Source organism: Temnothorax nylanderi, unplaced genomic scaffold (genome assembly GCF_030848795.1).
Source record: "Temnothorax nylanderi isolate EJ_2023f unplaced genomic scaffold, tnyl_v1.0 TNYL_tig0348_pilon, whole genome shotgun sequence".
NCBI classification, from domain to species: domain Eukaryota; kingdom Metazoa; phylum Arthropoda; class Insecta; order Hymenoptera; family Formicidae; genus Temnothorax; species Temnothorax nylanderi.
Genome location: NW_027249410.1, coordinates 30,949 through 50,979, shown reverse-complemented (window position 1 = coordinate 50,979; position 20,031 = coordinate 30,949). Strand labels below are relative to the sequence as shown.

The following is a 20,031-nucleotide window of genomic DNA, read 5'->3' as shown; positions in this document are numbered from 1 at the left end:
ATGCTTAGGCACTGACAGACACTGAAAATTGGACGCGTTTCGGAACGCAGGCTGCTCGTGGAGCGATTGGCCGCGTTCAGCAGACACAACTGTTGAGTTCGTCTTATTAACACTCCGCGTTGATTGGTTGGTTCTAAAAGTAAGAGCCAATCACGTTCGACTGGTACTGAGCGTCTTGGTCTGCTGAACGCGCGGCCATTGGTTCTTACCTATGGATCTAACTAGAAACTAGAGTCCAAATTTCCTCCAACCTATGGGCCAATGGGTTTTGGGGGTAACCAAGCTTATTTTCGAGCGTTGGGCACACTGTCGACACTGCGCGCAACGCGCAAGTTTGGTAATCTTGAACTTGTGCTTATCCGACATTCCATTTCTGTGTAATTGCGTGGAAATACGCTTGTGTCAAATTCACGAACGGTTGCAAGTGAAATATTCGTGCTTCATGCACGAATTCAAGTGAACTTTATCTAAGCAGGTAGGCAGAGTCTTCAATCTCAGGCATTCGCGACCGAAAGTAGCGATCAAGCGTTTCAGCCGAGCGATCCGACAAGACAATTTGCAACTTGACTTTTTTCTCGCGCCAGTTCATAACCAAAGCGCACTTAATGCGTATTATCCATTTTTATCGCTGAGACCGCGAGAAGAGCGAAGACTTGGACGACTTTTTACGAAATTCACGTATCTTATATATTTTCGAGGCACAGACAAACCAAATGCATTCGATAACGTCGTCGCTCTTGTCTCATACCTTTCTTTTTTTCTTGTTTGTTACTTCGATTGAAAGCGCGACGGCGCGGCGACGACTTTGTACGTGAAATATCGCGCGTATTGTATCTTGAAAGAAATAACATGTATCGTGTAACATTTATGTGCACTCTATCATACCGATACGGTAAGTGCATTGCTCTGCACTTTGATGATGGTTAAAAAGAAATAAAATTTTATTATTTTTATTTATATACGATCCATTTGTTCTTAATCGTTGTGTTATGATTAACGCGTGTATTATTCCAAGAGAGAAACTGCTATTATATTAATCGAGAATTCTAATATCGTCATTGCTATTAATGCTATTAATCTGAGAATGACTACTTTACGGTAAGTTTAATAATGAATAATGTTTCTATATGCAATAATCGCTATTAATAACACTGCGCGACATAGGTACGTCTCAAAAATACTGAAACAATTAGAATATCATAAATATAACGTCTTAGTAAATATAAAACAGTTTCTCCCAGATAGATTTCCTAAAACTTCAATGTATTTTGTGTATTTTTAGGTAAATAAACGGTTGAAAAGCTTTCAATTTTACTCAATTATTTTCATGCAATTTTACATACGTAAGTAAAGCCCATGTCAGACTACGCATTGAAAATTAAGGATTGCAAATTGAAGATTGCAATTGCAAATAAGAATTTAACCACAATGGAACAGATTAAAATTTAATTTACTCTCAGCATCTTTATTATAGCTCTTTTTAATTAGATTATATAATCCATTTGTTTCTAGTTATTGATTAATGTTATTTATAATGTTTAGAACCTAAACAAATGGGAATGAGCGATTTGCAGATAAACGTGAATTATACTGTGAGTACTGATCGGTGCACTCGGTGAAACGATTTGTTCATTTATATTTGCGACAGATTGTTCTGTGCTTTATAACTCATGAAACATCGATTTGTTGTTTAATTCCAGAGCGTTGACAAAAAAAGTATGTAACTTTGTAGATATACATATAAATCTATCTATATTTATTTGAAAGTGCAATATGCACGAATAATATTGCGTATATGAAATCCATATTACTATGTATTGAAGCTTGAAGATTGTAAACTGAAGATTAAACTTTGATCAATCGGATAAATACAATATTGATCCGTTTTGTTTTGGCAAAATTCTAATCTCTAATTCGCAATCCTCAATCTTCATTGTAGTCTGATACAAGCTTTATGTATGTAGGATTGCATAAAAAAAATAGAGCAAAACTGAAAGCCTTTCAACAGATCTTTTTGCCTGAAAAGATACAAAATACATATAAGTTTTAGGAAATCTGTCTGGGAGAAACTGTTTTATATTTAACTAAAAAAATATGTTTATGATATTCCAATTGTCTCAATATTTTTAAGAGCATACGTATGTACGTTACAGAATGTTATTAATAGCTCGATTACTGCATATAGAAACATGTCATTCAGCTTATCTTAAAGTAATAATTCTTAGGTCAATAGCATTAATCAATGTAAGAATAATGTTAAAATTCTTGATTACTTTAATAGTTTTTATCTCTTTCAGAATAATATGCAGTGTGCTAATTATAATACAATAATGAAAAACAAATGTATCGTATAAACTAATATAAAAGTGCTGTACTCCTTGTCTTATAATCTTAATTTTATTTCAGATTGCTTGAACAAGATTCTGTTATAATTTAACCTTAAATATGTTTGGGCAAACTGGAAATACATCGTTCAGTATGTATATTATGTAAATAAATCATGCTAGAGATTTAATTAAGGATTCTTTTTATTAAAATATTTATCTTTTTTTTTAAGGTGGATTTAGTACAGCGACGCAAAACAGTCCATTTGGCCAATCTGCATTTGGTAAACCCATTACTACAACAAGTTTTGGTAGTGGCGCAACACCTGTCTTTGGTAGTAGCAATACTTCATCACTCTTTAGTTCTAAGCCCACAGGTTCTACCACAGGTGGCTTGTTTGGAAATACCACAACGCCACCGGCATTTAGACAGCCAACTAATACTCAACCGTCTTTTGGAGGTAGCAATTTATTAACTGTTTCACTTGCATGTAAAAAGTTCTTTCCTGTATGTATATTCGTGCGTGTTCAAGATATCATGCATTTGAAACATTCTCGATCATTACGTTTTTTTAGAAAAACATTTTGCGATCCAAGGATCACTCGAAATGTCATTATATTGGACAGTAATTTTTGCAAATTATATTATATAGGGATTATTTATATTGGAAATATAACAAATTGTAAAAGACAAATTCAAAAAATCATAACATGGTTTAAAACTAGCCTCATTGATGTCTTTCAAAATTATATAATTTATGCCTGTTATATTATTTCCTGTGGTACAAAACATCTTTATGTATACATTGTGTGTATATTTTTAAGCAGTATTGTACATCTGAAGTAATTTATTTTATAGACCTTATTAGACATTAAATCAATAAATATTAAATATAATGTGCAAGCAATAAATTTAATTTTAATTTTGGTTTATATGATACTGTATTTGTTATATAGATATTGTTAAAATCTAACAAATATATTTTTGTTTTTGCAGGCTTCGGGACAACAAATACAAGTACCAATCTTTTCGGCACCCAACAAAATGCCGGGACAAATCTTTTCGGTACAAGCACAGGGACTTCAGCGTTTGGTCAAGCAAACAAACCTGGTTTTAACTTTGGCACAACATCTGGAACTAATCTGTTCGGACAACCGCAACAAAATGCACAACAAACTACTCCATTTGGTCAGGCGAATACCACCACAAACACAAATCTTTTTGGTACAACCACAGGTAAGTTAAGAGCGCAATTGCATTTGCGCTATACCTAGACTAATAACATTTAAAATTTCAAACACTTTGATTTCTTTCTGTGCAGGTTTTGGCAATACTAACCCGACTACCGTACCAGCTGGCACTGCAGTGAAATTCACACCTGTCATTACAACTGATTCCATGTCAAAAAATGGAATATCGCACACCATTTCGGCCCGTCATTGTTGCATTGCATCTATGAAAGAATATGAATCCAAGTCTTACGAGGAATTACGTTTTGAAGATTATCAACTTGGGAGAAAAGGCATATCATACGATCTTATTGATTTCAGCGCCAAAATAAATAGTAAAATATTGATAATTTACTTGCTTCTCTTTTCAAACAGGTCCACAAACGGGTCTCTTTGGGACGTCGGCACAAACATCACCGTTCGGTAGCACATCAGCTGGTACTAGCACAGCTGGGACAGGTAAGTTCCGCAATAAGACATTTATTAACTAAAAGATATTCAGACGAATATGGATTAACAAACATAAATAATTATATATAACAACGTGTAATTATACAATAAATTTATACAATTATATTGCATATATGTGTATCATATTGTATAATTATACAATTATTTGCTTAATTTTATGCATATATAATATTTTGTACTAAATGTTATATACTAGTATTACTTAATTGTACGATAAGTAATTATACAGTTATATACTGTAAATATTATATTCCACAAACATTTCTACTTATGATCTACAAGCCTGATTAAAAAATATTTTTTTAAATTTCAAATGTTTTATTTACTTTTATACACTTTATAATAAAAAATCATACATAAAAGCAAAATTTTGCATAATACTTATATAATATTCTATTCTATAATAAAAATAGAAGAAAATTCTCTAACTTATTTTATTTGTTAAAGGATTTGGTGCAATGACCGGAGGATTTGGTACCACTAGCCAATCAGGATCGACCGGACTATTCGGAAAACCCATTACTAATTTTGGAACGCCAGCAACTACAACAACCAACAGCTTTGCATTCAATTCTACACCCACAACAAATCTGTTTGGTACTAATACTCAAACAAAACCATTTGGTAGTAAGTTATTTTATTTATCCCAACGTATATCGTTATAAAGTCCGTCAATCTATATGTATATCATACAAAATGTCCCAGAATTTGCGCGTACCGTGTGATCCTCTGTGCTAAAAAAAGCCTTTTCCTGGTAAAATTCTGCTATCCGAACAAGTTTTCATGTGAGCAATTTAAAGCTAACAAACGAGAACTCTTATTTAAGTTACGCATGAATCCCAGCTCACACTGGACACGTACGCTGTTTTACGATTTCTGAAAATTTTAACAAGTATACGCGATATATGAATACCTCTAACTGATGTTCCTGAAAAAACGACAACTGAAAAAATAGTTAATGAATATTAACTTGCAACAAGAAAACCTTATTAGTAGAGCAAGTGATGTTAAATTATTTCTCATAAGCTGTATTTAAAATAGTGATATTTAGATACACAATTGTTATGAAATCTTTAGAGGGATAATAAAATAGCGTATAGCACCAACACTGCTGATTCATGCATAACTTTAAGTGTTCATTTGTTAGCTTTAAATTGTTCTCGTTTAAAAACTATTGCTCAGATGCAATTTTGCCAAGGGAAAAAAAGTTGCTTTTCCTGGCACAATTGTATTATGCACTCTGTGTGTTCCCACTTCGAGATATTCTGTTTAAATATTTTCTATAATTATCTTATATTTTAATATATTAATCATACATATGCATATACATGATCAATATTAAAATATGTGATGATTATAAAAAGTATCGAAATGTACTCACCTATACGTGCACATGCGCACAAATGTATGTGTTAATTCGAAGGAGAGAAAAGACATTTTTATTTTTATTTCTTTAATACGCGATCTTCTATTTACCATTATTTTATCAATGAGGTAAATAAAAATATATTTTTAAATAAAATATGGAAAATATAAAATATGAAGTGTAAAATTTTATCTATAGCAGCTGCCCCGACACCGCTTTTTGGCACCAGCAGTACTAACCAGACTGCTGGAACGGGTTTTGGTAGCATTAATACCGGACAGAATACTGGATTCGGATCTGCATTCGGTTCCACCCAACCTAATCAGGTAATGTACATACAAATATACACATTACATATTGTATTGGAAATCAAAATGATACTTATATTTTGTTCATAGAGTATTGGATTGTTCAATCAGAACAAGTCTGCTTTTAATATTCCATCGACGTCGACTAGTACCGGCTTCACTGGCTTTGGTCAACCGGCCACAAACACCACTACGCCATTATTCGGTAATAAAACTACCACCACCGGATTTGGAACAACCGGATCTACATTCGGTGCGGCCGCGCCTTCTACATTCGGAACTAATACAGGTTTTAATTCCGGCACCAACCCTGGATCCTCGTTGTTTAACTCGTCGTTCAAACCAGCTGGACAAACATCGGGATTTTCTTTCGGAACTACACCTGCATCTTCAACTGGGCTTGGTGACTTACTTTTTCTTTAATATTCGATCCAATTTACATATGTTATCCGCTCAATATATGTTAATATGTGTACATGTGTATATTATAGGCACGAATACTGGTTTAAGCTTGGGCGGTGGGTCTTCATTGTTCGGCCAACAAAAGCCGGGCAGTCTATTTGGAAATACAGGAAACAATACGACGTTTAACAATCCTGGAACATTTGGATCTTCTACTTTTGGAACGAGTTCTAATATGATGTCTGGAACAGGAGTGGGCTTACTTAATGGAGGGTAACGCAATGTTTATGCTCTAATTTTAACTCTTTCTCATTAACATCTCTAATTTTAATAACTTGATCAATTAATTTGATCTGTGATTCTTTGATTATTTAAATGTTTAAGAATTACTTGTACTGTATATAATATACTATACTAAATAAGTGTTTTATATATATTTTAGGGTAGTATCAAATCAGGCTAAAGCTAATGGTTCGGTACCGGTGCATCAACAAATCTTAGCTCTTGTTTCCGCACCATTCGGCGATTCACCGTTATTGAAGAATCTTTTACCAGTGAGTTGTCTAGCCAATTTAAGATAATTATCCTGCAATAAATTAAGAAGCATCGTAATTTATTTTTGGTTGCAATCTATATTTTTATAGGCTTCTGGAAAGACCGAGGAACTCTTAAAACCTACTAATCCAGCATCGAAAGTACTGAATAGTCCACAATACAGAGTTACTGCCAATAACAAATCTCCGAAAATCAAAGCGAGAGTCGTCAGTTCTGCGCAGCTATCGAAGGTAAACTTACCAATTTTTGATTTCAAATATTCAACTATAGAACGTTGTTGCAAAATATTTCATTTGTATTATTATTAGCGATAGAATAATAAATTATTCTCTTCACGAAACACCTATTCCAGAAATCCTTGTTCGATGGCCTTGAAGAAGAAGATCCCGTAATAACAGAGGCTTTTCAACCTCGGCCAAGCGCAAAACGTTTGGTATTACGGCCAAAGTCAGCGACAAATTCCTCGGTTCAATCTCCCACAGAAAATGGAGAATCTGTGACGAGAAATGGTACTGCAGAAGACAGGGCAGATACATCAAATGTAGTGGACAGCAACAACATCGAAGTTAATGACAAGGAAAATCACAGCCAAGACAATAATCGACTTGCAAATGATCGACGGTCGTCTACATCTTGGTAATGCAATAATATATTTTTTCGAGTTCTTTTGATTGACCTCGAAAATCTTTTAAAAAGTCACTCTTAAGAGAATGTAAATTTGAGTATCTTTATATTCGTAGGTTAAAGTCGACGCTTCCGCGGAAAAATAAGATTTCGGACGATGAATTGCTTGAGGGGCAGCGATCGCCTTTTTCTGGAACGAATGTACCGGAAGAAGTGAATAATACGGTGGCCGAATTAAGATCGCAAAATAGTACATCGAGTATAAATCATTCGGAAATAATCAATTCGATCGAAGTGCCACTAAATTCTACTTTTGACGAGAAAAATTCCGCAAATCTCACCATGCCGAATGCAGGTAAATATTTCCAAATCAATTAAACAAAAATCTCACATAATGGGAAATTTTTTTACCTGTGTTTCAATTCTTGTTTCTTGATTCTCAGAATCCGGTCAAGAAACAGACGAGAGTTCGTTGTCGATGCTGCAATCAAACTGGAGTGTGAACATGGCTAAAGTTACATTACGACGAGCGGGCTATTACACCATTCCGTCGCTCGATAAACTAGACGATTTTGTTTGCGGTGAAACGTGCGTCGTGCCCAATTTTACCATCGGCCGTGAGGGTTATGGCAATGTATACTTCCCGGATTCGTTTGACGTGTACGGCTTGAATCTCGATGAAATCGGTAATATAAATTTATGAATTTAATCGTAACTTTTTATATAAATGTCGCATTGTGTTGTTTCACTTTCATTACAATTGAATGTTAACACGACTCTACCTCAATTGATCTATAAACATCTTTCTTCGAAAGAAGGATTATATTTACATTGACTATTACGTTTGTCGTTGCAGTACATTTTCGTCATAAAGAGGTGATTATTTATCCTGACGATGAGAAGAAACCACCAGTGGGGCAGGGCCTGAACCGAAGAGCACAGGTCACTCTGGACAAAGTATGGCCACACGATAAGTCGCTGCACGAGCCGATCACAGATCCACAACGACTTGCCGCGATGAATTACGAGGGGAAGTTACGTAGAGTGTCCGCAAAGCACGACACCCGTTTCCTTGAGTATCGACCGGAGACTGGCTCGTGGGTCTTCAAAGTCGACCACTTTTCCAAGTACGGTCTCAGCGATTCGGATGAGGATGACAATCAGATCCCACCGATTTCGGAAGCAAAGAAACTGAAGGGATTCCCCGCACCCGTACAAAAGGGCAAACCTATCGATCCATCGACGGCGACGAATAAAGAGGCGATCAATGGAATGATGATTAACGGAACGCTTGAGAGTATGAAGATTGGAAACGGCAAGCAGCATCCAAATATCGTCGAGAACAATTTTTTAGGGAAAACCCCAATAAGCCGTTTTGCCTATAACGATCACAGTTATGAGGAACGAGGAATGATCGTCAGCCCGGTCGGGGAAACCCCGTTTGGCCGTTCCGGTTTCGTTCCCGGGGATTACAATTACGAAAAACGCATGACCGTCAGTCCAGTCGGCGATAACGCTCGCGTCACCGGGACAGACAGCCACAAGTTGCAGCTTATGAAAGCGAGCTTCTTTGATGTGAACGACGAAGATGTAAACGAGGAAACTAACAACGGCATATTCCCCTCCGTACAGAAAACCTTGATACGCTATTTCCCAGATGTCACAGAGGCCAAGAGCGACGAAGCTCCGTACAACGCTACGACATTACGAACGACTCTCGTCGCACACGAAACGCCGTTCTCCACATGTTCTCCGGAGAACGTGCTTTCTACGTCGAGTAGAATATCGCATTTGCCTCGTATTGGCGCGAGAGACAAACAGATTATCGAGAGAGCTATTCCACCGCCTGTGGTCACACCAGTGACAAGCGTATTGAAGTATCACTATGAGGTTGTACCACTTGAAGAGTCCAGGTTGAACAGATTGCGATTTCGCTGCATCGCTGACGCCGGTATATACATGGGCAGGACGTTTCGGCCGAGTTGGGGCGCCGGTCTGACACTGCTGTCCCTGAGCACACAAGAGCAGGCAACTAAGATGCAACTGCGGAGCACGTTCAGTCAGCTGAGTCGTTACCTCTCCGGCCGTCTCGCTGACGACGTATCGTCGACGGTAATTGTTCAACGCCTGCAAATCCTCGGGGGCGACGAGTACGACACGAAGACATTCAAAGACAGCATAGAACGTCACTTGAGAATTCAGCTAGATCACTGCGTGATGGGCCACGAGGGAGACTGTCCCACGTTTGACGTAGCGACCGACAGCGCGAACGAGGCGTTGCAGCTGCATTGCACGCTGGCACAGGATCTCGCGGAGCAGGAACAAAGACCGAGCGAGGATGCCAATGACGAGCAGATGCAGTGCGGCAGCGCCAGCGAGAGGTCGTTCCGTCAATATGCGAGTATCGTGTGGACCTTATGTGTGGCACTCTGGGGAAATTACGCTGATCAGGATATGGCCGACAACGCCAACGAGGAACACTACAATGTCATGGTGCGAAGAGAAGCTGTGGGCGACTGGTTGAGGAACGTGGTGCAGAAGACGGTTGAACGAGAGATCAAGAGCATCGACGGTGAAACTAAAAACTCACACGAGAAGATAATATTGTCGCTGCTCTCCGCTTGCAAGCTGGAGGACGCTTGCCAGGAAGCGCGGAAGGCCGGAGATCACTGCCTGGCGTTACTGATGGCGCAATTACGAAGCGGCGCGACAGTCAAGACATTGATCAAGAAGCAGCTTGCGCTGTGGCAGGAGACCGATGTGGACGAAAATCTCACGATCGATCGTCTAAAGCTGTTCATGCTGGTGGCCGGCGAACCGCTCATCTCCAGCAAACACGGCACTATCAATGTATGCGAGGACCTGGACTGGAAGCGGGCCTTCGCCACTCATCTGTGGTACCTGTCGCCACCGACTTGCTCCATCACCGACGCCTTGGACCTCTACGAAACGTCGTTTAATGCGACGGAGGCTCAGGCATATGCGGCAGTTCCCGAACCCGAGTACAGGGAGAACGAGTACGATGCCGAGTTGAGTAACGGCAAACGGATACACGATCTTTGCTTTCATCTTCTGAAGTTGTACTGCACGGGAAATCACGATCTAGGCGAGCTCCTCAATCCACTGTCGTACACCGCTAATCCCTTGGATTATAGATTGAGGTAATTTTGTATTGGCAATATTCCAGTGGGAACGGTATATGAGGCTGTAGGAAAAACAATATTATATACATATAGCGATGGAATAAGTATAAAAAATTCAAATTTGTTGATAGTTTTAAACTTTCCATGATTACTTCAAAATAAAAGCAGTACTTTTAAGTAGGCTGGAACCTGGATCAAATATGTCTGAATCTTTTATTATTTATTTTAATACACTATTTTTTTATAATTATAAATATTAGATTGTCGATCGTTGAAATTAAATATAATAAAAAATAATTAAAAATGTGGTATAAAGTTACTTAAAATCGTTACACATTACATTCTTTAAATTAATAACTTCATTCTTAAGAATTCGAGTAGGTACTACTTGTAAAAGATTCGATTCTTTACAGTAGAAACTGCTTGTACATTTCGCATCTTGCAGATACTTATTCTAAAATTCGAAGTTAACTAGTCGAGATCGATTACTTCGCAAGTATAATGTATGACATATTATTTCCTATGAATATTACTCGAATCCTAGAACATAAAACTTGATTATTGGATTTGACTCGAATTTTTAAGTACATATTGAACTTGACTCCATTCCTAGTTAAAAAAATATATATATATATATATATATATATATATATATATATAGGTACACATATACATATACACTTATGAAATCAAGTCTATATAATTAATTTTTTTTTATTTCTATTCGATTAAATACCTACAACGTTTACATAAATTCGCATTACGTGCATACGTGCGTAAGCAACAAAAGCAAGCACAAATTTGCAAGTGATGATGTGTAAATAATTAGTTCAAATGTACATTTCATTAACTTCAGCTTACATCGCCAAGAAGTGGATTTGGTTTACAATTTTTCCTTCACACACTCATCCATATCTTATGTACTACCTTTATACTTATTATGACCTATCCCTCTTTATACCCTATCTCTCCTTCCACAATTTCCTTTTACATTATCCATTTCATCGTTCCATATTCTTTCCAATGTTTCTTCTTTATTCTTACCTTACTCCTTAAACCAATCCTTAATCCTAGAATACTCCTCCACGTAATCATACAATCTTGTCCTTGTCTGCAAAATACATAACGTTTTTTCTCTTCCCCTAATCAATATTTATTCCTCATCTTCATATTACCACATCTCAAACTTAACAATGCTCGTATACTATCTCCCCTATTCAACTTATCTTCTCTCTTCAAATACCTCAATCCTTCCAGTCTCACATACAATCCCTTATACTTACTATTAATCAGTTTAAATGTGTATTCAAGAAGTTGTGTTAATTAAGGATGTTTCGATCTTTTATTAATCACGATTATGATTTTGCAATTTCTTTCATATATATATATATATATATATATTATCTTCTTAACAGTTGGCTGGTACAACAAACGCTCGTGGCTTTGGGTTACACACATCTCTCCGATCACGTCGCCGCGTTAACTCATACGAACTTTGCGACTCAATTGGAAGCGCATGGACTCTGGCACTGGGCGATCTTCGTAGTGTTGCATCTACGAGATTCATCTAGACGACGAGCTGCCGTACAGGACCTGCTGTTGCGCCACATAGAGATAGACGACACTCCGGAATATATAAAACATGAACAGTTTTTGAAGGAGGAGCTTGGTATATCATCAGTTTGGATTCACCAGGCTAAGGCCATCAAAAGCAGTGTCAATAAGAGGTATTTAACAATATTACATTCAAATACAATCGTATAATAAATTCGTATAAAAAAAAAACTGATTGTTACGTTTGTTAATTGGAATACAATTCTGGACATATTTGAAGAGATTCGATGCTTTTGCAGGTATGGCGAAGCAGCTTGGTACTACATCCAGGCGGAACAATGGACCCAGGCCCATGAAATTATTATAGAGCATCTGGCAGCCGATGCTATAATAAATGGTATCGGATACTTCCTTCTTCTTTTCTTTTTTTACATGTTGGCGCTGTATGTTGCAGACAATTTCATTGCTTATTCTATATTACAGAAAACTACGAATATTTGAAATCACTGTTAAGCCCGCTGGTACCGATCGAATGTAGCGGCACAATTAGCGGATGGTCGCATCAAGGACAGCTCCTGTGGGAGTACATGGAGATAACTAGCGAGATTCAGAGCCTGTTAAAGTCTGCTCCGGATTATCGTGGACTAACTTATCAACTGGAAGCGCTGAAGCCTCGATTAACAGGCTTGTGTAATAAAATCGATCAATTTCCATGTCCGACCGCTAAACACAGGTACGACTAATATATATATAATACTATTGCAAGCCGCTTCTTTGTACTGTTCTAAAGTTTTGTGTCCATGATACTAGAAATCGCTCCGAGATCTTGGGCGGAGAAAAAATTGACCAATCATATTTAAATAATTCGGCAATTGACCAATGCGATTGGTTAATTCTTTCTCCGTCCGAGATCTCGGAGCGATTCCTAGCATCGTGGACATAAGGCTTAAGGCATTTTTTTTCTTTCGTATCTCTAGGTTGTGCCAAGCTGAAATTGCAAAGAGGACTCTACATTTGGCTAGAAATATGCTGCTGTTGCAGAAAAACGAGCAGAGATCTGTCACGAAGTTGTTGGTTCGTCTGATATCTCAACTACCATTGCCGGAAGATTATGCGCAACAGGAACTGCGACCTATCGTTAATATGCGCGTAACAGAAGTAATGCCGTAAATGTAAATGTGAAGTAACACGCATAAGTTAATTTATCGGTCGCGTAGTTGTAAAGTTCATTAACGGAAAGTCCCATTTTTATTAATTTTTTTTTCCGCACTCGCCTGCAAGTTGTAAATTGACACAGAAAATAAGCATGAAGTTTTTTGAAGAACTTTTCAGTGATCCTGATGACAGTGTTATACATACGGCGGTAGCAAATTGCGCGATTCGTACAGTAGATTTGTAAAGCTTGAAATTATAAACACACTTAGAGAAATACATCAGTATGTGATACTATTTAAGTCTTTCTTACATTTTTTATCGATTTACGCACGAAATTGTCTCGTGATTTGAGAAACGCGTGATGATTAAACCGTTATGAAGACGAATGATACGTAATTGGTCGAGAGAAAGCATGGACGAGAAATAATTCTGTACTTCACGGAGGAATATTTCTATCTTATGTCACGTGGTTTTCTTGTACAATCTATATCGTCGCGCCTGAATATAACGTAAACAAGTCATATTAGATACCTTCTAAGATATACATATATATATAGCACAGTTACGCAGGTACGTGAAAAATGGTAATTTATATGTATTATGTGATACACTCGTCATATAATATGTATATAATTGCTATCTGTTCTCGCATTTTGATTTTCTAGCCCTTTCGTACCTTTCGTATATTCGGACGTCCTTTTTCGCATATTAACGAGAGGTCTGCATAAAAAAGTAACGAGTGTAATTAGCGCGAGTGCAAATTATCACACGCGACGGACTTGTATATTACGATAAGTCGGACGTACTCTGTGAAAACTTCTCAACGTAGTGCTTTGTGCGCACGTAATAAATTTCTTTCCCATTATTAGATAGAACAGGTACTTTTGTGAAGAAAAGAATAAAGAAATCCAGTATATAGTTACGATCACGAGAAATAATGAGATACGTATGGTGTATAAGGTACATTTGTATAAATGAAATTAAGTTTTCACTCTTTTAAAGTTGAAATAAATAAATAAGATGTTTACATATGGTTTCCGCATATTACGAACGAAAGTATAAAAATGAATCCAAATACAAATAAATATTATACAAATTCTCCTGCATCTAATTTTTTCAGCATTTTACCATTTAAAAACTTTGATTTGCATATTTTCTCGCGATTTGCAACCTTTATTTCTTGTCAATATTTTAGAGTTCATTAATATAAATAGAGATTTTTATAAAAGATACAGCCGGGTAAGTGTGCGCGCGTGCATCTCGCTCTTTGTATTGAAGAGGCAAAAGATTTTTCGACTTAACAATTTATTGAGTTTAAACGCAGACTTTTATGAAACTTATATATATATATATATATATATATATATATGTCATTTGCGCGCAAATATAAATGCAAGATGAGAAACGTTCGATTTTTACTCTATCGTGATCTGAGAATCCAAGATCGATGACCGAGATTTCACAGAAGAAATAACACCGCAATAAATTAAGCTCTAGGTATAATTAATTCGAGACTCTGTAGATATTTCATTGCCCAAGAAATGATTAATGGGTCATAGTATTTTGACTTATTGGCCACTAGGACTTTAATAATCCACATGTGCGCGGTTCATCGAAGTATTAAAATGTAACGAGAAGTCGAGTTGCTCGCTAATATGATCCAGCGAATTAATGCATCTTACTGTACAATAATTGCATTTTATTTCGAAACAAATTATTTTTAATGGTCAGTAATCGGTCAACAATAGGTATATACTATTCTCGCGCCGAGTATTCTTTATAGATCATTTTATAGACTCCGATTTTCGACAATTTGTCTTAAATGGTCTCTTTGACGAGGAGAGGAGAGATTTTTCTCTCTCGTCGCGTTGTTGCGCAATTCGTGCGCATAACGCCGTCCCCGCCGTGCTTGGACAAATGTAACGCGACGTTACCCTCCCCCTCCCCCTCCCCCCTCCCTCGCCTTTAGGAAAAGCTCTCACTGTCTTTATGTAAGATATAGATATATGTTAAATCAATGATACCGGGCTTGCGCTGCGTTACACCCCCGTAACGTGGCGTAAGGTCGGGACCGCGCTCACCCCTGTCCCCTCCCCTATCCCCGTCCTTCGTGGAACGGCGCCGGGCCTTCTCCACCACTTTCCGCTGCTTTTATCCCCTGTTCCCCATCCACCCTCGCCGCCACCACCGCCGCCGCCGCCACCACCACCACTACCACCATCACCCCATCTTTCTCACGACGTATTTCCCCTCTCTTGCCTCGTTTATCCCCTCCTGCGTCGCCCCGCGCAAGACTCCAGGCTCCGCGGAGCGAACAACCGGGGACACCGGGGTGGCTGGAGGAAGCTTCGACGAGCTTCGGTGAAGTCGATGTCGCGCTGGCCGCCGGCGTTACCGGCGTTGTCGTCGCTGCCGCTGCCGCCGCCGCCACCACCACTATGGAACGCTCCACCTTCGCTTGCCCCCGACGCCCGTCCCCGCGGGGATAGCGGAGGAGCAGGAGCGGAGGGGGTACGGGGTAGCTCCCTCCCCCTTTCTCGCCCCCGAAATAACGTACTACTGAAATGCCACGAGCTGGCTCGCTGATTGTAGACGTAGTAAGGGGTACGTAGCGCGCGCGCGCGCGCCAAGCCATCTCCTCTCGGGGGTGGCGACGGCGCGGCGGCGCGGCGGCGCGGCGGCCAGACAGCGGCGGCAGACATAGCGGCGCGATACCACGCGACACCACGCCGCGTCGTTCCTCGCGTGATTTTCCGCATCACGCGGCAGCCGCGAGCGGACTCAGGCGGCTCAGGCCTCGGAAAGGCAGTATCGTCGCGAGGGAGAGCTTTTTTTCTTCTTCAACCCCTTTCCCGCCGTTTTTCTCTATCTCATTTCCTCTTCCTCCCCCGCTCACCTGTCCGCCCTCCTACCCTCTCTCATCCTTTCCTATTTTCTCTTTCCGCGTCTCCGCTCCACAACGTTACGGAGGCGCGAGGCGGAATCGTGTGATCGCGAGCGACGAGTAAATCGCGTCGGGCAAAGGGCAGCGAGCGCGCGGGGCGGGAAACACGAGAATTATGCCGTCCTCGCTCTCGCTACGCGTGGTGATGAGATCATGTGGTCGCGCTCGGCTCCAGAACAGGCAGTGACATTTCGACTATTTCGAGCGCACGTTCCGGAACGGTACACGCAGCCCGGAACGCCGCCGCCGCCGCCGTCGCCACCACCGCCACCGCCACCGCCACCGCCACCGCCTACCTCCTTCCGCCCGCCGCCGCCGCCGCCGCCGCCGTTAAAATGATCGAACTGGCGACCGGATTCGCTCTGACACCCGCGGCGCGGACCGTCGCCGTTCGCGAAGTGGCAAACGCGACGGGGATGAAGGGGTGGTCTCATCGCTGTGCGTGATCCGATTTCGTGACCTTGTACATTACGTGTACGCGAGCGAGCGAGAAGAGAGAGGAGAGGGTGAGAGTGCGCGCGCGCGCGCGCGCGAGAGAGAGAGAGAGAGCGAGGTCAACGAGGGACGAGGGTTGGCGAGTTTGCGATATATAGTGGAGTACGGGCGGTAGATAGATGTGCACGAGATCGGTACGCAAGAAGAGCGAGAGGCGGTGATCCGAGGACGGTGATGACCTATGGACGATGCGCGAGGATCGTTAAATCGACGGGTGCCGAACTGGTTCGTCCCTGGTCCCCGGCTACGACGATCGATCATCGCCAATCGCGTGAAATTACCGCGGGCGCGAAGAAACTCAACATCACCACCGCGGAAGACCACGCGTCGAGAGAACGCGGCGAAGGTGGTAGCGAAGGAGAGGAGGGAGAGAGGGAGAGAGAGGATTTTTTGAGAAATATCCTTGTCTAGAATCGCGTTGAAATAATGTTTCTGCGTATCGACGACAGGCTGCTACGCTTCGGGCTACTGTTTCTGTTGTGGATAGGCTCGAGTCGTCAACAAGAGGAGGACATACCTCACAATGAGTAAGTTGCTCGTCGCGCGCGCAAACCCGTAGCGATTAAGTGCGCGTGGGCGTGAAAAACGTTTGCTCTAGGCTCGTCTCGTCCTCATGCGTCTCGTCGGACCTCGATGACGCATGAGGAGCCCGAAAGAAATTGGCTCCGGGGAGTCCGGGGTAGATTGAAGGGAGGGAATGGGTAGTGGTGGCGGTGCGGTGGATGTGCGAGCGATCGGACGGATGGGGTATGGGGTGCATAAAGCTCGACGAGCAAAACTCGATAGGGAGCAGAAGGAGCGCGAGGGCGAGGGCGAGGAGGTGGACGAGGGCGAGAACGAGCATGCGGTAGTAGGGTGGGGAAATAAAGGAACGCGCAAGAGTGGGAAGGAGGGTGAGAAAAAGAGAGAGAGAGAGAGAGAGAGAGAGAGAGAGAGGGGGGGGGGAAGAAGGAGAGATGTCGTCAAGGGTGTGAGCAATACGGGAAGAAGGGCGAATATACGGGGTTAAGGATAAAAGCGGAATGGCGATGAAAAAAATGAAGAAGGGCGCGAATAACGGATATAAACGGAAAAGTCCAAAAGAAAGATGTATCGGCTTCCAAAGAGAAAAAAAGGAAGGGGTGGGGGAGATAGAGAGAAAGAGAGAGATTATGTGAAAAGAATTGGAAGCGGAAGAACGAACGGAAATAAGGAAGCGCGTGACACTAATCGGTTATTGACTACGTGCGAATAAACGGAAACGAGAGGGAAGGTGGAAAAAAGGATTCGAGAGCGTGAAAAGATGCGATATGCGAAATCTTAGAAAGGATTTTAAAAGTCTGATTTTTTTAGATGCAAAGAAACTTTTTGAAATTGATGATTTTTTGAAATTAGTGAAAAACTATGTTTATTGACAACGCCAAAAGTTACAAGTATACTTAATCTCTCTCTCTCTCTCTCTCTCTCTCTCTCTCTTTCTCTCTTAATATTTATAATCAATTTCTAAAATAAATTTCACAAGGCTATTTCGCGCGAGAATTTCTTCACGTGTTATAATTTTAATGAATAGAACATATTAACAACATATTACACTTGCGACTAATTATTTTCATGGACCAACATAAAACGATTATGTATTATTATAAATTAATGTAGCAAAAGAATTTTTAATTAATCACTTATTGCAAATATTTCAATCGTTGCCGGACGTATATATATTTACCTAAAATAATATCATTAATTATTACAGAGTGAAAAACTGGGCCTTAAAGTTCGGCGTGGATCTATGGGAGTTTGGTAAACAAGTAACCAAAATGAGCGAGATACAAAGGGTAAGGAAATATAATATATATTTAGCTATATAACTATAATAAATATATTTATTTTCTATAGCAAACCATCAATAGAGGTATTTTAAATGTCGTGCAAAGATTTATAGCGTGAGAGAAAATAATATCTATTTAGAAGTCTTTTTTTTCAAAATTTATCTTTTTAACACAAAAATCTTGTAATCTTCGCTGTTCACGCACCGATTTTTATTGCTTCACATTTAGAAATATCATGAAGTGGAAGCCAACGTCATAAAAAGGGATGGTCTCGTCCTCGTTCGCGAGATGGCCATGGAGGTGAAAAACATGATGGACTTTAAAATGAATGCCGTGATGGTACGCTAGTACATATTCTTTTTTTCGTATTTAACGCTTGATCTTAAGTTATTCGTTAGATTAGAGAAATGTGCTCGTTACGTGATGTAAGAATTGGAAAGAAGTGTTATTTCCTTGTGAAATTTATAGGATTGTTTTATTTTTCAATTTGACCTTGATTTCGTAAGCTATGAATAAGTTCTCTTTGCGAATAGAGAGAGAAATTGTCGACACAAATAGAAAATGAAATCGATAATTCCATATTTCCATATACTAATGTAATTTTAATCTCAATCTTGGTTTAAAATATCAAACATTGAAATCCGAAAATTCGACAAATGATTTTCTTGACACTTTCGATAGAAGTAGATTCGTTAATTTTGAGAATCTTATGTTAAGAAAAAATTTTCAGCTTTTCAAATCGCAAGAGGGTTATTACTTGAGCAAAATAATTATGCGCTGTTTTTTTTTTAATATAAAAATTAATTTATATAAATTTTTTATACCTTCTACGTATCTTATAATATAATAATATAATAATAATAATTGACATGTGGATCGTAAGTCATAGATCGTAAGTCAAGAACAGAATTCGAATCAGCAGTTTACAAAACGCAGATTAATTTCGCAAATCCAAAATATTCTTAATTTCTTGACCTAAAATGCATTTTTAAATTGAAAATCTTCCTACATTTTGCAACACGTCACATACCGTAATTATGATATGCCAAAACAGCTCAAATAGCCAAATTTCTCAAAATTGTAACGTGATAGAGCAATTTGATAAAACGAGATTGCATATTCAGTGCCCAAAATCACAGGAAACAATTACCTCTGTTTTAACGCATTTTTTTTGCTAAACAGTATTATAAGTAGAATTTTATTTATTTCATCGATATTTATTTTTACTTTTGATACTGGTTACAGGTCGTTCCAAGTTTAGCGCTAATTGAAAGCGCGTTAGTTAAATTATTTAAAACATAATACATTATATAGCTCATGTGTTCTGTTCACAGAGATTAGTGGAGAGCGCCGAACAGGCCGCGGTATCGGCACCGAGGGATGGAAACGTATCGCCTAAGTATTACGCCTCACATCGGCTTAATAGCTTCGTCAGCGATGAGAAGGGTCCCGCGCAGGACGTGTTTCTCACTACGAATCGCCATTTCGACCATCTAGCAGTGAACGTCAGTTTGTCTGCCGTGCTTCTGCCGAGCGGAGTCAAAGACAACGGTGAGCCTCGTGATAGATAGCTTCAACAAATTTAACAAAATGTCCACCCATAAACGCAAATGTTCCGTGAATAAGGGTTATCTGCGTTTCTTTCATCGCTTTAT

The 20,031-nt window shown here is 39.5% G+C and overlaps 2 protein-coding genes across 6 annotated transcripts in view; both read left to right on the top strand.

The window, feature by feature from the left end:
* Nucleotides 1–329: 329 nt before the first annotated feature.
* Nucleotides 330–14,231, top strand: Nup98-96 (nuclear pore complex protein Nup98-96). Of its 3 annotated transcripts, none has more exons than XM_071720466.1 (20): nucleotides 330–475; nucleotides 2,407–2,476; nucleotides 2,558–2,659; nucleotides 3,322–3,561; nucleotides 3,647–3,847; nucleotides 3,930–4,013; nucleotides 4,473–4,652; nucleotides 5,590–5,717; nucleotides 5,790–6,102; nucleotides 6,191–6,374; nucleotides 6,544–6,655; nucleotides 6,746–6,886; nucleotides 7,009–7,292; nucleotides 7,397–7,635; nucleotides 7,724–7,966; nucleotides 8,137–10,441; nucleotides 11,839–12,150; nucleotides 12,277–12,374; nucleotides 12,461–12,710; nucleotides 12,955–14,231. In XM_071720466.1, the coding sequence occupies exons 2-20, from the start codon at nucleotides 2,446–2,448 to the stop codon at nucleotides 13,145–13,147; spliced, it is 5,640 nt and encodes a 1,879-aa protein (XP_071576567.1). In that variant the 5' UTR covers nucleotides 330–475; nucleotides 2,407–2,445; the 3' UTR covers nucleotides 13,148–14,231. The 3 variants fall into 3 exon arrangements, with proteins under 3 accessions (XP_071576567.1, XP_071576566.1, XP_071576565.1); XM_071720465.1 differs by having other exon boundaries at nucleotides 2,558–2,785; nucleotides 4,473–4,622; XM_071720464.1 differs by having other exon boundaries at nucleotides 2,558–2,785.
* A 1,584-nt stretch (nucleotides 14,232–15,815) lies between these two features.
* The window catches only part of Stol (voltage-dependent calcium channel subunit stolid), a 28,874-nt gene continuing 24,658 nt past the window's right edge, over nucleotides 15,816–20,031 (top strand). For all 3 annotated transcript variants that reach the window (XM_071720455.1, XM_071720456.1, XM_071720454.1), the window contains exons 1-4: nucleotides 15,816–17,098; nucleotides 18,301–18,382; nucleotides 18,605–18,715; nucleotides 19,711–19,927. In XM_071720455.1, coding sequence (XP_071576556.1) covers nucleotides 16,998–17,098; nucleotides 18,301–18,382; nucleotides 18,605–18,715; nucleotides 19,711–19,927 — 511 coding nt within the window. In that variant the 5' untranslated portion in view covers nucleotides 15,816–16,997. The remainder of the gene's footprint in view (nucleotides 17,099–18,300; nucleotides 18,383–18,604; nucleotides 18,716–19,710; nucleotides 19,928–20,031) is intronic.